The sequence below is a fragment of the Mesoplodon mirus genome, assembly GCF_964341445.2.
Source record: "Mesoplodon mirus genome assembly, chromosome: 1".
In the NCBI taxonomy this organism is placed as follows: Eukaryota; Metazoa; Chordata; class Mammalia; order Artiodactyla; family Ziphiidae; genus Mesoplodon; species Mesoplodon mirus.
The window spans coordinates 80,041,711-80,057,594 of NC_138976.1; the positions used below are offsets into that span (position 1 = coordinate 80,041,711).

A 15,884-nucleotide genomic window follows, 5' to 3' on the forward strand; every position below is an offset into this window, starting at 1 on the left:
ATTCCCACCAGCAGTGCAAGAGGGTTCCCTTTTCTCCACACCCTCTCCAGCATTTGTTGCTTGTAGATTCTCTGATGATGCCCATTCTAACTGGTGTGAGGTGGTACCTCATTGTAGTTTTGATTTGCATTTCGCTAATAATTAGTGATGTTGAGCAGCTTTTCATGTGCCTCTTGGCCATCTGTATGTCTTCTTCGGAGAAATGTCTATTTAGGTCTTCTGCCCATTTTTGGATTGGGTTGTTTTTTTAATATTGAGCTGCATGAGCTGTTTATATATTTTGAAGATTAATCCTTTGTCCGTTGATTCATTTGCAAATATTTTCTCCCATTTTGAGGATTGTCTTTTCGTCTTGTTTATGGTTTCCTTTGCTGTGCAAAAGCTTTGGAGTTTCATTAGGTCCCATTTGTTTATTTTTGTTTTTATCTCCATTTCTCTAGGAGGTGGATCAAAAAAGATCTTGCTCTGATTTATGTCAAAGAGTGTTCTTCCTATGTTTTCCTGTAAGAGTTTTAGTGTCCTGTCTTACATTTAGGTCTCTAATCCACTTTGAGTTGATTTTTGTGTATGGTGTTAGGGAGTGTTCTAATTTCCTTCTTTTACATGTAGCTGTCCAGTTTTCCCAGCACCACTTATTGAAGAGACTGTCTTTTCTCCATTGTATATCCTTGCCTCCTTTGTCATAGATTAGTTGACCATAGGTGTGTGGGTTTGTTTCTGGGCTTTCTAACTTGTTCCATTGATCTATGTTTCTGTTTTTGTGCCGGTATCATATTGTCTTGATTACTGTAGCTTTGTAGCATAGTCTGAAGTCAGGGAGTCTGATTCCTCCAGCTCTGTTTTTTTCCCCTCAAGACTACTTTGGCTGTTCAGGGTCTTTTGTGTCTCCATACAAATTTTAAGATTTTTTGCTCTAGTTCCGTAAAAGATGCCATTGGTAATTTGATAGGGATTGCATTGAATCTGTAGATTGCTTTGGGTAGTATAGTCATTTTCACAATATTGATTCTTCCAATCCAAGAACATGGTATATCTCTCCATCTGTTGGTATCATCTTTAATTTCTTTCATCAGTGTCTTATAATTTTCTGCATACAGGTCTTTTGTCTCCTTAGGTAGGTTTATTCCTAGGTATTTTATTCTTTTTGTTGCAGTGGTAAATGGGAGTGTTTCCTTAATTTCTCTTTCAGATTTTTCATCATTAGTGTATAGGAATGCAACAGATTTCTGTGCATTAATTTTGTATCCTGCTACTTTACCAAATTCATTGATTAGCTCTAGTAGTTTTCTGGTGGCATCTTTAGGATTCTCTATGTATAGTATCATGTTATCTGCAAAGAGTGACAGTTTTACTTCTTCTTTTCCAATTTGTATTCCTTTTATTTCTTTTTCTTCTCTGATTGCCGTGGCTAGGACTTCCAAAACTATGTTGAATAATAGTGGTGAGAGTGGACATCCTTGTCTTGTTCCTGATTTAGAGGAAATTTTTCAATTTTTCACCATTGAGAATGATGTTTGCTGTGGGTTTGTTGTATATGGCCTTTATTATGTTGAGGTAGGTTCCCTCTGTGCCCACTTTCTGGAGAGTTTTTATCATAAATGGGTGTTGAATTTTGTCAAAAGCTTTTTCTGCATCTACTGAGATGATCATATGGTTTTTATTCTTCAATTTGTTAATATGGTGTATCACATTGACTGATTTGCATATATTGAAGAATCCTTGCATTCCTGGGATAAATTCCACTTGATCATGTTGTATGATCCTTTTAATGTGTTGTTAGATTCTGTTTGCTAGTGTTTTGTTGAGGATTTTTGCATCTATATTCATCAGTGATATTGGTCTGTAATTTTCTTTTTTTGTAGTATCTTTGTCTGGTTTTGGTATCAGGGTTATGGTGGCCTTATAGAATGAGTTTGGGAGTGTTTCTTCCTCCGCAATTTTTTGGAAGAGTTTGAGAAGGATGGGTGTTAAGTCTTCTCTAAATGTTTCATAGAGTTCACCTGTGAAGCCATCTGGTCCTGGACTTTTGTTTGTTGGAAGATTTTTTTTTTTGGAAGATTTTTAATCAGTTTCAATTTCATTACTTGTGATTAGTCTGTTCATATTTTCTATTTCTTCCTGGTTCAGTCTTGGAAGTTTATACCTTTCTAAGAATCTGTCCATTTCTTCCAGGTTGTCCATTTTATTGGCATAGAGTTGCTTGTAGTAGTCTCTTAGGATGCTTTATATTTCTGCAGTGTCTGTTGTAACTTCTCCTTTTTCATTTCTAATTTTATGGATTTGAATCCTCTCCCTCTTTTTCTTGATGAGTCTGGCTAATGGTTTATCAATTTTGTTTATCTTCTCAAAGAACGAGCTTTTAGTTTTATTGATCTTTGCTATTGTTTTCTTTGTTTCTATATCATTTATTTCTGCTCTGATCTTTATGATTTCTTTCCTTCTGCTAACTTTGGGTTTTGCTTGTTCTCCTTTCTCTAGTTCCTTCAGGTGTAAGGTTAGATTGTTTATTTGAGATTTTTCTTGTTTCTTGAGGTAGGCTTGTATAGCTATAAACTTCCCTCTTAGAACTGCTTTTGCTGCATTGCATAGGTTTTGGATCATCTTGTTTTCATTGTCATTTGTCTCTAGGTATTTTTTGATTTCCTCTTTGATTTCTTCAGTGATCTCTTCGTTATTTAGTAACGTATTTTTTAGCCTCCTTGTGTTTGTGTTTTTTATGTTTTTTTCCCTGTAATTGTTTTCTAATCTCATAGTGTTGTGGTCAGAAAAGATGCTTGATATGATTTCAATTTTCTTAATTTACTGAGGCTTGATTTGTGACCCAAGACGTGATCTATCCTGAAGAATGTTCCATACGCATTTGAGAAGAAAGTGTAATCTGCTGTTTTTGGATGGAATGTCCTATAAATATCAATTAAATCTATCTGGTCTATTGTGTCATTTAAAGCTTCTGTTTCCTTATTTATTTTCATTTTGGATGATCTGTCGATTGGGGTAAGTGAGGTGTTAAAAGTCCCCCACTATTATTATGTTACTGTCAATTTCCTTTTATAGCTGTTAGCAGTTGCCTTATGTATTGAGGTGCTCCTATGTTGGGTACATAAATGTTTATAATTGTTATATCTTCTTGGATTGATCCCTTGATCATTATGTAGTGTCCTTCCTTGTCTCTTGTAACATTCTTTATTTTAAAGTCTATTTTATCTGATATGAGTATTGCTACTCCAGCTTTGATTTCCATTTGCATGGAATATCTTTTTCCATCCCCTCACTTTCAGTCTGTATGTGTCCCTAGGTCTAAAGTGGGTCTCTTGTAGACAGCATATATATGGGTCTTGTTTTTATATCCATTCAGCAAGCTTGTGTCTTTTAGTTGGAGCATTTAATCCGTTCACGTTTAAGGTAATTATCGATATGTATGTTCCTATGACCATCTTCTTAATTGTTTTGGGTTTGTTTTTGTAGGTCATTTTCTTCTCTTGTGTTTCCTACTTAGAGAAGTTCCTTTAGCATTTGTTGTAGAGCTGGTTTGGTGGTGGTGAATTCTCTTAGCTTTTGCTTGTCTGTAAAGCTTTTGATTTCTCCATCGAATCTGAATGAGATCCTTGCTGGGTAGAGTAATCTTGGTTGTAGGTTCTTCCCTTTCATCACTTTACCATGCTACTCCCTTCTGGCTTGTAGAGTTTGTGGTGAGAAACCAGCTGTTAACCTTATGGGAGTTCCCTTGTATGTTATTTGTCATTTTTCCCTTGCTGCTTTCAGTAATTTTTCTTTGTCTTTAATTTTTGCCAATTTGATTACTATGTGTCTCGGTGTGTTCCTCCTTGGGTTTATCCTGTGTGGGACTCTCTGCGTGTCCTAGACTTGGGTGGCTATTTTCTTTCCCACGTTAGGGAAGTTTTTGACTATAATCTCTTCAGATATTTTCTCGGGTCCTTTCTCTCTCTCTTCTCCTTCTGGGACCACTATAATGCGAATGGTGTTGCGTTTAATGTTGTCCCAGAGGTCTCTTAGGCTGTCTTCATTTCTTTTCCTTCTTTTTTCTTTATTCTGTTCTGCAGGAGTGAATTCCACCATTCTGTCTTCCAGGTCACTTATCCATTCTTCTGCCTCAGTTATTCTGCTATTGATTCCTTCTAGTGTATTTTTCATTTCAGTTATTGTATTGTTCATCTCTGTTTGTTTGTTCTTTAATTCTTCTAGGTCTGTGTTAAAAATTTCTTGCATCTTCTCGATCTTTGCCTCCATTCTTTTTCCAAGGTCCTGGATCATCTTCACTATCATTATTCTGAATTCCTTTTCTGAAAGGTTGCCTATCTCCACTTCATTTAGTTGTTTTTGGGGGTTTTATCTTGTTTCTTCATCTGGTACATAGCCCTCTGCCTTTTCATCTTGTCTATCTTTCTGTGAATGTGATTTTTGTTCCACAGGCTGCAGGATTGTAGTTCTTCTTGCTTCTGCTGTCTGCCCTCTGGTGGATGTCTAAAATGTTTTCAATTTGGATCCTCTTTGTTTTGGATTTATTTTCTTAGATGATGATAATCTTTTCCAATAAGGTGGGTGACAAACAACCCAAATCCTTGAACTACCAAAAATGGTTTTAGTTTTTTCTGACTCTTGAATGATGCACTTCAGCTACAGAGAGAATTCTTTTTAAAATGATTTTCCCACCAGCATCCAGTGTGCTGATGTCAATCTCATTCTCATTCCCTTCTAGCTAATTTGCTGGCCTTCAGGATTTTCTTCATTGTTGAGGTTCTGAAATTTCACTTATAGATATGTTTTTGTTTTTTTCAGTCCATTTTCTTTAATATAGTATTACTTCTGTTCTGGAAAATGAATTTCTTTCTCTCTCTCTCTTTCTTGTGCATGCATGCTCATTTATTTTCTCTGCCACCCCCCCACCCCATTTCCCATGCTCTTAGTATATTCTTCCCTCCAATCTGTTCTTTCTTTCAGCAACTCTTCTTAGAAAAATAGTGAAACTTCTGTGTATACTTTTGCACTACATTCTTAGAGAATGCCAGTGGCCCAAATTGGCAAGTTATTAATTCACTCTCACTGTTACAGTAGCCTGTTCCTCTGTCAAGGATACAATGTCCTATTCTATGCACATAACAATGCTTATTTTAGATCATTTTATGCCTCTTGTTGCTTTAGTAAGTCTGATTCCTCATGTTTTCATTCAACAATATTTACTAGGCACACATGAGGATCCAGGCACTTTTCTGGTTGCTGGAGATTGAATTTGATGCCTCTGTCATGGTGTTAACTTTTCTCTTGGGTGTGTGATTATGGTAGCAAGCTAGCACATCCTTTTCTATAGGTGACAGGCTATATAAACATCCTTTACTTGCAGCCAGAAATATTTTTTTTTCATGTGCAAAGTGTCTTAACATTTGAAAAGATTGACATAAAAATCCAGTTTTCCTAATTCTCTTGCCCTTCATTACTAATTGAAATCACTGGTCTCTCTTTTTTGTTGTTGTTTTTTTAACAGTTGGCTGAAGCTGAATAGAGGCTGCTAGGATACGGCATGTTCTTCCCTATTACTTTAAGTCCAAATTATTTTCCTTCTGCAGATGTTTACGTTTCTAATACAACCCCATTCTAGTCAAGAGTCCTCTTATTTCACAAATGAGGAAACTGATGTTGAGAATGTAAAGCAACTTTCTCAAGGTCACACAGGTCATAATATGCAAGAAGCAAGAACTCCAGTGCAGTTTTTCCTCTGCACATTAAAAAGCTTCTGCTGTGTGTGGGGGCTGGGGGCATATGGGAAATCTCTGTACCTTCCTCTCAATTTTGCTGTGAACCTAAAACTGCTCTTTAAAAATGTCTTAAAATTTTAAAAGAGAAGAAGAAGAAGAAGCTTCTGCTTAAGACAGACCCCGCTCAGGTCAATCAGTACTCTTCCAAGTGCTCAGAGAAGTCAGGCAATATCAGTTCTGATTTCTTTCTCAAAATCTTCCCACTGCCTTCTATTCCTTTGTTTCACTCTGGTCGGGATTGTCTCTGGCACTGCTATAATCTGGGCATTCCCTTTGGTTCTCCTCTGTGTTTAATTCCCATTTTCTGGACCTAAGAAGTTCTTTTTCTTTGCATTACTCTCACATTTTTAAAAACACATCTTCTAGGAGCTTACTAAGCTCTTAAAGGAGAAAAACATTCAAGATTTTGTGTATCTAATCATATCTCTATTCTATTTTCACACTTGACTGATAATTTACCAGGGTATAAAATTCTACTTTAAAATAACTTCCCTCCTTAAATCAACTATACTTCAATAAAATAAATTTTTTAAAAATTAAAAAAAACTTTCCTCCAGAATTTTAAAGCCATTGTTCTGTTTTCAGCATCACTGGTGATAACACCAGTGCTATTGTGATTCCTGCCATTTGTCTATGACTGGTTTTCTTTCTCTGGAACCTTTCAGAATCTTCACTTTACTTGTAGACTTAATATCTCACAATTATATGCCTTACTTGGCTTCTGTTTTTCATGCACTGAACTGAGCGTTCTATGAGGATTTTCAGTTTGGAGAGACTAGTATTATTTCTCAGACAATTTCACCCTCTCCATGTCCTTTAAAAAAAAAATTTTTTTTAGAACTTTAATTCTAAATGTTAGATCTCTTAGATTGAGCATAATTTTCTTATCTTTTCATCCTTGACTTTCACCTTTCTTCTCTGAGAAATTGTCTTCTAATTTAACCTTCTGTTGACTCCCATATTTCATTTTTAACATTTTTACTTTTGGAGAGCTCTTTTTTTTTTTTTTTTTTTTTGCGGTATGCAGGCCTCTCACTGTTGTGACCTTTCCGGTTGAGGAGCACAGGCTCAGGATGCGCAGGCTCAGCGGCCATGGCTCATGGGCCTAGCCACTCCGTGGCATGTGGGATCTTCCTGGACCAGGGCATGAACCTGTGTCCCCTGCATCGGCAGGCTGACTCCCAACCACTGCGGCACCAGGGGAGCCCATGGAGAGCTCTTATTCTCTGATTTCCACAGCATTCTGTTCTTTTTTTGTGGATACAATATCTTCTTTTATTTCTTTGAGATTGTTAATCATAGTGTTGTTTTTTTTTTTAAATCAAGCTTCCTTCTGACCTACAGATTGCCTGTTTCTTCCAATATTTTATCCATATTCTTTCTTCCTTCCCCTCTCCCCTTTTTTATAGTAGCTTTCCTCCAGTGTCTGTTGAACCTTAAATGTACATTCATATTTAAGTGTGATGCTCCAAGATGCTGATTAGAAGATCTGGGTGGGGTAGCATTTGTTGACTGGTAAACTTCATTATATGATGAACAGTGAAGGTAGTAAACAGCCCTTTAAATTTTGGGTCCCAAAAGTCATTGTGAGGACATCTTCCTTCTAGAGCCATTCACCTTCTCTCGGAAGAAGTCCTTCAGTCCTGCCAGGACTGGTGGAAACAGTACATGTGGCATTTTGGGGAAGATGACCAAGGGTCCCAGAGGTCAGCCAGATGTCCACTTAAACCTCTTCTTTTCAGCCTATGCCTCACCTTGTCCTTTTGGACTTGTACCCTCTAAATACTATCCAATTTCTATAGAGGGTAAATCTGTTCTGCAAGAAGCAGGTTAGGGGTGGTTGGCTGATTTCAGCAGGAAAAAGAGTCCTGCCAAGGTTTAATTATCTGTATACAGACTTTCAGCCAATTCCCTGTTAACAACCACATGCTCCTCTCTCTTTCCAAGTTGCCTCCGGGTTCTTATACTTGTTTTTTCTTCTGAGAAGATGTTGAAATACTTCCGCTGCTCATGTCTCCTCTCTGCTTATGGTTTAATAAATGTTATACTCCTTTACTGTATTTTAGTAGAGATTTGCTGAGGAAGAGAGATGGATACATGTTATCAATCTGCTAGGATGAACTAAAAATCTGGCTGAATAACTGTATCCTGTAATCGCTAGAAAAATCTCATTTATTCACTCCCAGATGCAATAAAGTTTGCATATTCTTAAACAGTCCTAAAAAAATAAGGAATTAATTAGTATCACATTTTATAAATTCTGCAACACAGAACTGTGTGAATCTAGGAAATCGAAAGCATCAACTTCTCTAGCTAACACTTTTAAAATATAAATACTTTTACCATTTGCCTTAACTACATTTCATATTGAGATGGCATGCCTTTAAATAAAACATCTTAAAATTGAAAACTAAAATTCCATTTTCATCTGTATATACCATGTGACTCTTCTGGGCACAGGCGATTCATGGTTTTTGTGATTTATTTTTAGAGGAGAACACTAAAGAATGGAACAACCACAGCTTGTTACTTTGCAACAATTCATACTGACTCATCGCTGCTCCTTGCCGAAATTACAGGTGAGGAGATGAAAGGATGATTTACGGGCACGTGAAGTATGTCCAGACCATGCTGGCAGTGACTTATACTTGTGAGCAGTCCTGCCTTTTAATTGCTAGAATTTATCACTGCATTTCTTGCAAGTAATTAGGTATTTGTGTATCACTGTGGCCCTTGAACTTTTTCTGTTGTTTAAGTAATTTGATTATTTACTTTTAGTTTTTGGCTGCAGAATGATGTAAATGGGTCTGAATTTTGTGTATTAATTTAGGGCTTTTTGGAACAGGTTTACTAATTCTAGCAATAGCAACAGTTTATCTATCAGCAGATAGATCTTAGCTGTTGGCTAGACTCAGGGCACTATGCTAGATGCTGGGAACAGAGTAAAACGGAAAATAGTCTCTGCCCTTGAGGAACCAGACAGGATTAACTGATTAATAGGTACGTGCACTGATTAATGACTTTAATAATAGCTGTACTGCTTTTACTAGATGCCTGGTATTGTGCAAAGAACTCTACGTGGATTAGTTCAGCTCAGTTGCAAACAGCCTTCTGGCGCAGTTATTCAGGTCCTTGTGTTACAGATGGATAAACTGATCCTCAGAGAGGTTATGTAACATGCCCAAGTCACACAGCTAGTAAGCAGAGCTGAGACTGGATTTACACTGATGATTCCAAAACTTGTACACAGTACAGTGCCTAGCACATAGCAGGTGCTCAGTAAATACTGTTGACTGATGTGCTGACACTACTGCTTGCTGGCCAAGGTAGTTTATACCAAAGACCTCAAGGGTGACACTGAAAGTAAATATTGCAAATTTTGGAGGAGACAGAATGAACCCAGAATTGGATCACCTGGGAAGATTTCATTGAAGGGATCTTTAAATTGGGTTTTGAAGGGAAGATAAAATGAGGAGAGAGGAAAATGCCTTTCAGATAGGAAAGATGACATGGGGGTATGGGGACAGGAACGTTCATAATGGATATACAGGAGGCAGGGAACAGAGTAGCTGAACTAAAGGGAAGGATTCATGGCATGGTGGGATGGGAGAGGTTGGGCAGAGGGGATGGTTCAGTCTCTGGAGAGATTCAAATATGCATCAGACTCAAAAAAGTTTTCAGCGAGATGAGGTATGTGATGAAGGTGGTGTTTTAAGTAAGAATAATCTAATGGCCAGGTATTACAGTGAATTACAGGGGAAAGAGAGAGATAGAAAGACTTCTGAAAGACCCAAGACAGAGGTGGAGACATTGTTGAAAAAATGAACATTGCCTCATGTAGCATCAACTTTCTAGCTGAAATAGAATTCCTCTAGAACCTTTGATAAGCACGAGGTTCTTCAGTGCCGAGAACTGCTGGTAGGAGTAAGTAAAATCCCCCACAGATAATGATATTGGCACTGCTACACTTAAGAATAGCGACAGTATCTTTTCTAAGCCCACGTGCCAGCCACTTTACATACATTATTGGGTATAGTCCTCATAACCCTGCACATAGCGGAGGACACTGGGCACATCTGGGTTTAGACCTTAAGCAAATAATATCCTTCATTCTGGGAGTAATCAGAGGAGTAAGGTGCTAATGGGAGAACCTTTACTACTTACACAATTGATCGAGTTCTTGTTATTGTTCTTAAATGGTGTGATGATCTTTTACATTCTCACTTATGTTTTTAAAACGATTTTAATTTAAGATGTTTTAAAGAGGCTTAGTAAAGGTACAGTTTGGGAAAGAAACATGACTTTAGATTCTTTTTGTGTGTGTCTCACAGATAAATTCGGGCAGCGGGCATTTGTGGGCAAAGTCTGCATGGATTTGAATGACACTGTTCCAGAATACAAGGAAACCACTGAGGAATCAATCAAGGAAACAGAGAGGTATGTTTGTCTTGATTTGTCTTATGGAGTTGGAGATGGGAAAAAGAAACCTCTTTAACCCAGGCAGAATGTGCACATATATCACTGCCTGGGTTTGCCTAACTTCATGAAATTGATCTGATCCTAAGGAAAATGTTGCATGTCAGTACTATTTTTGTATATCAAATCGTATGTTAAAGCCTCTGGGAACTTGTTATAGGACTCCTAGGGCAAATCCCTTTATAAAATGAAGGATTTTTTAAAAAGTAAATGATTTACCCACTCCTTGTCCTTCGTTATAGACTGGGGCTTCTCCTGTAGCTTAAACTTATTTTACATGGGGATATGCTAGTGATACCATAGGTACTTTTTCTATATTTCTTTAATGGCTTTTCCATGGTGCCTTGAGGATTTGACAAGGAATTCTGTTGTATGACACTCAACATCAAAGAGATATAGAAGAAAATTCTTTAGGTTTAAATCTTGCCTAAGACCAAACATATCCTGATGCACGTGTGAGAAGTCCAGCTTTTCTCCATTCCCCAGGCCTCCTTCACCTTAAGTGTGTCCTCTGTAAAGCGTGGCTTAGGTGCTGCTATGTTCCCATAGAGAGAAGGAAGCACACACTTTCCCTTTAGCATTTGGCCATATGCTCAACTTTTCTATGAATCTGTGTTTGTGGGAATAGTGAACCCTGATTCACATTTTATTCTTAAAGAAAGGATTACCAGAAAGCAGGAAGCTATAGCTCACAAATATTTCCAGCCAGGGCAGAAACAGTTATTTCATAGGCCCTACAGATACCACCATCCCTGCAGATATATTTGGTAAGATCACCATCCCTGTCACTACCCATTTCACAACCATGTCTGGCCTATTCCTTCTGCTTTACTCCAACATCCATGCCCAGTAGCACTCAGCCTTTGAAAATAAATGATGCTATTGTGATTTTGTGAGCAAGCAGCTTCCACTTTAGGGAAACTGGGAGTAGAGAGCCCCATGGCTTCTAAACACCTCCAGATACACAGGACTCCATGACTCTGATATCCATGGAACATAACATACTGCAGTATTCCCCCAAACAGAGCTTAAGCTGGGAATACTTGTGAACAGCCTGGCTGATGTTAGATGATAAAATTGCATTTCCCTGTGATTTTGCACTCCATCGCTCTGGCTGCAAATGAGAAAGCAGGGTAATTACTACTTGTTAATCCTTAATTAGTGGTGGTGAAACATGTGCAGCATTAGAAATGTTTACATGGAAATCAGGACATGTAAGGGTCATGTTTTCGTGCTTTTAAAAATTTAATTTGAAAAATGCCTAAATTTTCTAACTTCCCGTTTGTTGCTTTATTTCAGATTTGTGTCAGAAGTGCTCCAAAGGAATGTAAGTAAACTTGTTCCCAGCTCGTTTTTTAATTGCCTTCCTGTTAGTTGTAGGATTTGTTATTAAGCTGTTTGGTAGAGGTTAGCCTGTATACGTTTGGCTTATTCCATGCATGCAGAAGTATTTTCCTAAAGCCTTAAATTGTTTTCATGGTGGATGCATCAACTCAGCTCAGGAAGGTCGGGCGTTTTTTACTTTCTCAGTGGTTTTCCCTCCCTCTCCTCTGGGACCTTCTAATTTCATAGGACAGGCCAGTGGGGAGGCAGGAGAGGGCTTCATGCATGTAGACAGATTGGTGGCAACTGGATGTTGTGGCATGGTTTGTTGGCTACATCACCATTGGCTCTGGCCTCTTGTACCCCCTGATCTGGTCTGAAACACAGGTGGTGTCCAGCCCTGATGCCCCAGCCAGACTGCCTTGGTCCATAGATGTGTGCATGTCGTGTGGCCTGCAGGCACTCAGCCAGGCACCCCGTTCCACAGTGCCCTGGTGTTGGTGATCCTGTGAAGACAGTGCTGTTTTCTGTCCCACCCCCAGCAGGCTGGTCTATGGCTCTGCTGTGCAGTGTCTTAGATTTGCAAACCAGACTCGAGGCCTCACCATTTTTTAAGGTCTGATTGGAAGCCATAGAAAACCTCAGTATTTCTTTCAGTCTAATCTTGGGAGACCTAGGTGCAGCTTTGTGGATCGTTATCCTTGCCGCTCTTCTATGAATCCTTCTCTACTGCTCAGCCTCAAAGGTGACATCAGAGCCATGCCTGCAACTAATTAACAGTCCTCAGGGAGGCCATGGCCAGCATACCACCCCAAGATGTCGAAAGGGGAACAGGCCACCACTTCATTCTTAGTCTTCCCAGCACTCTCCCTTAAAACGTCTCCTCTGCCTCCTAATCCTCTTCATAAAAGCCACCCAGTCTAGGCCTGGTCTGAGCCTTCATGTGCCTTGCATTTGAGATGGGATCTTCTTCTACTGAACTTGGTGCTACAGAATATACCCTTCCTTGTTCTCATCCATGAGCCATTTCCATGAAACCCAGCGCTTCTATCCACTCCTGGAATGAAGGACTATCCCTAGAGATGAAGACATAAAATCATTTTGTGGTATGATATGCATTTCCTTACCAAGTGTTTTTGATTATTTCCAGTATTCTAGAGTGCAGCCCATAGTGACACCACGTTTTTCCCTTTCCTGCTCTGAGACTTTGTTGGGTGAACTTGGAAACATCGCGAAGACCCGTGATTTGCACATTCAGGTGGGCACTTTTCTCCTATTTGCCTCTGTCTAGACCTGCAAGACTTCTCTGTACCCTAAATTCTGGCAGTAATCTCGTAATCTCCAATTCTTTTACTGAGGTTATGGAGGAGGTGGGTTTCCCCTTTTCTCTTTTAGTTCTTTTGGTTGGCAATTAACATGACATAAAGCAGATTAACAGGAGAAAATCAAATTTATTATGTGCATACAGGAAATCCAAGTAAGTATGAAGAATTCCAAAGACAGAAAGGCAAGGTGAGGTATATATATATTCTGGACTAAGTAGAAGGAAGCAGGGGTCTGAGGTTTCAAGGGGAAATAAGGTAATTCACTGGAAGATAAAAAGAGTTAATATTTGGTAAACAAAAGTTTGCTGAACCATTCAAAGACAATGGGACACAGACAAGTTTGTTCAAATGGGCTTTGCTAGGTCCCTCTTGTCTACCATGCCTAATACCTTACTACGGTTATCTATGGTAATAGCTCCTTCCTGGGACAGGCCTCCTATCTTAAATTCTTTTAGGTGGTAAGGAGGGAGTTCAAAGGTTCTTCCTAAGTCTTTTGGACCTTGATTGGTTTTTAACTCAAAATAATCTACATGGGCTTCCCTGGTGGCACAGTGGTTGGGAGTCTGCCTGCCGATGAGGGGGGCGCGGGTTCGTGCCCCGGTCCGGGAGGATCCCACGTGCCGCGGAGCGGCTGGGCCCGTGAGCCATGGCCGCTGGGCCTGCGCGTCCGGAGCCTGTGCTCCGCGGCAGGAGAGGCCACAGCGGTGGGAGGCCCACGTACCGCAAATAATAATAATAATAATGTAAGGTCGGATCTTAACAAACGGCATCGCGAAACAGAGGAAAGCTTCAAGTGAGCTTTATTAGGGGGCGCTCCCGGGCGAGGTTCACTGGTCTGAGAGAAAAGGGCCAGAGAAGTCGCACCTGGGCGAGGGTTGGGCAAGATTTTATAGGGGAAGAAGGGAAAGGGGTGTGGTGAATCTGGGGGGGCGCAGGGTATTCCTTATTTGGTGGTCTCTTTGGGTATCGTGGCAATATCTGGTGCCGGTTGCATCAGTCTTGGGACCGTTAGTCCCGCCCCTCGAAAGGCGGGAAGGTTGGGCTGGGTGGAAAGTCCCCAGGTCAGTACCTGGAACTGGGTGGTCCGGAATGTCTCCAGGTCAGTTTCTGGAACTGGGTGGTCCGGAGAGTTTCGGTCTGATGCAACCTGTGAATCTGATTGCGTTCCCCTGCCTCGGGCCAGTTGGCCTTACAAATAATAATCTACATGCCAGAGTGGCACATCTTGGGGGCGGCCTGCCTTTAGCCCCATAAGATCTCAAGATACAGCATCATAGGACATAAGGTCCCTTACAGATATCACCTAAATCTAGTTCTTTAATTTTTTAGTTAAAAAAAGTTAAGAAACCTGAAGTTCCTTTTGCCTTCAATCTTCTCTGATCTGGCTCCGAGAGATGAGGACATCTTAAGTAACCAAGCAAGATCAATGGCAAACTGGTTACCTGGTCTCTGTAGGATACATTTAATGCATTTCTTTCCTGCTCTCTTTTATTTGATACTTTCTCAGTGTTCTAGTCCTTCCTTTTTGGAGGAACCGTCTATTATTTGAAAAGCAAAAAGAACCTAATTTCCACCTTACCCAAACGGATTTAAAAGCCCTTTTGTTCCAAGTTTCTTAATTTAAAATCAGGAACAAAACAGTATATCTTACTTTGTCATTAAGCGGTTGCAATTTAGGAATAAAACACTTTCTAAATCTTCCAGCTGGGTTAAAATTGGGAGCTCCCCTGCCCCCATACTGCACTAAAATTCTCCCTCTTAAGAGCTATCTTAAAACAAAGGGCATATCGGGGAAAGGCAACACATAGATCCTTTATCATTTTTTAGGGTGGAAGTGTTTTTTTTTTTTTAAGTTTATCTTGTTAGGACTCATTACTATTTTCATTCCCCCCCCTTTTTTTGATGGGCTATGATATTCAATCCCACACAATTACAGGGGAGGAAAAAGTTATCCTTGACCTATTTAGGGTCCCTGGCTGGGCCTGAAAGCTAAACTGACAAAGCTAAACAGGAGAAAAGCATACAAATTTATTTCATATAAGGTTTACATGGCACAGGAGCCTTTATAAGGAAACAAAGACACAAAGAAACAGACCTGAGTATTTTTATGTTAGGTGTGGTGACAAATGTACAGTCCTGGAGGAACATAAGTTAAGGAGTACGAGGTAAGTATAGTAAACTGGGGGAAACTTAGCAAGGCCTTTATCTTCTTGGTTCCCTTTGTCTTCAGAGATAAAGATGCTCCTTTCCTCTATGTATAGGGCAGGCGCCTCTCATTTACAAGTTTTTTGACCCGTTTCAGGGGAAAAGGGTGGGGGCAAAATCAGAGTGACCTTCCTGCTTCTGCCATTTTCTCAAACTCCTTTGGCATAAAGTATTCAGTATTCCAAGGTGGCACATTTTGGGTTCGTGTGTCCTGAATCCCAGAAACACACAACAAAATCAAGTATATACTTACTGGCGTTGTATATATGTGTATAACTGCATATACTCAAATCTACCAAAATGACACAAATCTCTTCTGATGCCCATGCCCATTTCTTCAGTGGTCTGGAGTTCCTCAAGGCCAAGGATAGAACTCATTCTGCAGGTAGAACATTCTGTTTTTAGTCCATTGCTGTTGTTTTATTTATTTGGTTATGCATACTCTACCTCAAGGAGAAAGGGAAATGGCATTGCTGTTCTTGGAAGTGGTAACTTGCTCATGAGTTATTTCCCATTAATATATGGTCATCACCAGTTGGTCAGAAATGATTTTTGTTTTAAGTGAGGGGTTGGGATGGTTACACTTACGTTGTGTCTCCAAAACACTTTATGCTGTCTCAGGTTTGTGATGCCCTGGAGAAAGGACAGTGCGGGGGCCAGGACTCACTTGTTTTGCTTGCGTGTGGATTCTTATAGGCTCTTTCTTGACGACCGCAGGACTGCCTAGCTCTGTTATTTTCAAACTGTTTCCTGCAGAAGAACTCATCCTGGAAGCTGACAAAGG

General features: G+C 39.6%; 1 protein-coding gene and 1 long non-coding RNA gene across 4 annotated transcripts in view; one reads left to right on the plus strand and one right to left on the minus strand.

Annotated features, from left to right (window-relative positions):
- GDA (guanine deaminase) overlaps positions 1-15,884 on the plus strand; it is a gene marked incomplete at both ends in the record, with an annotated part of 145,315 nt that overhangs the window by 73,227 nt on the left and 56,204 nt on the right. For all 3 annotated transcript variants that reach the window (XM_082615578.1, XM_082615576.1, XM_082615577.1), the window contains 4 exons: positions 8,263-8,350; positions 10,103-10,208; positions 11,547-11,574; positions 12,721-12,828. In XM_082615578.1, coding sequence (XP_082471704.1) covers positions 8,263-8,350; positions 10,103-10,208; positions 11,547-11,574; positions 12,721-12,828 — 330 coding nt within the window. The remainder of the gene's footprint in view (positions 1-8,262; positions 8,351-10,102; positions 10,209-11,546; positions 11,575-12,720; positions 12,829-15,884) is intronic.
- The window catches only part of LOC309801177, a 125,841-nt gene continuing 124,562 nt past the window's right edge, over positions 14,606-15,884 (minus strand). Inside the window, exons 4-5 of the long non-coding RNA XR_014293539.1 lie at positions 15,768-15,874; positions 14,606-15,479 (exon numbers count right to left, since the gene is read on the minus strand). This is a non-coding gene — a long non-coding RNA (uncharacterized lncRNA). The remainder of the gene's footprint in view (positions 15,480-15,767; positions 15,875-15,884) is intronic.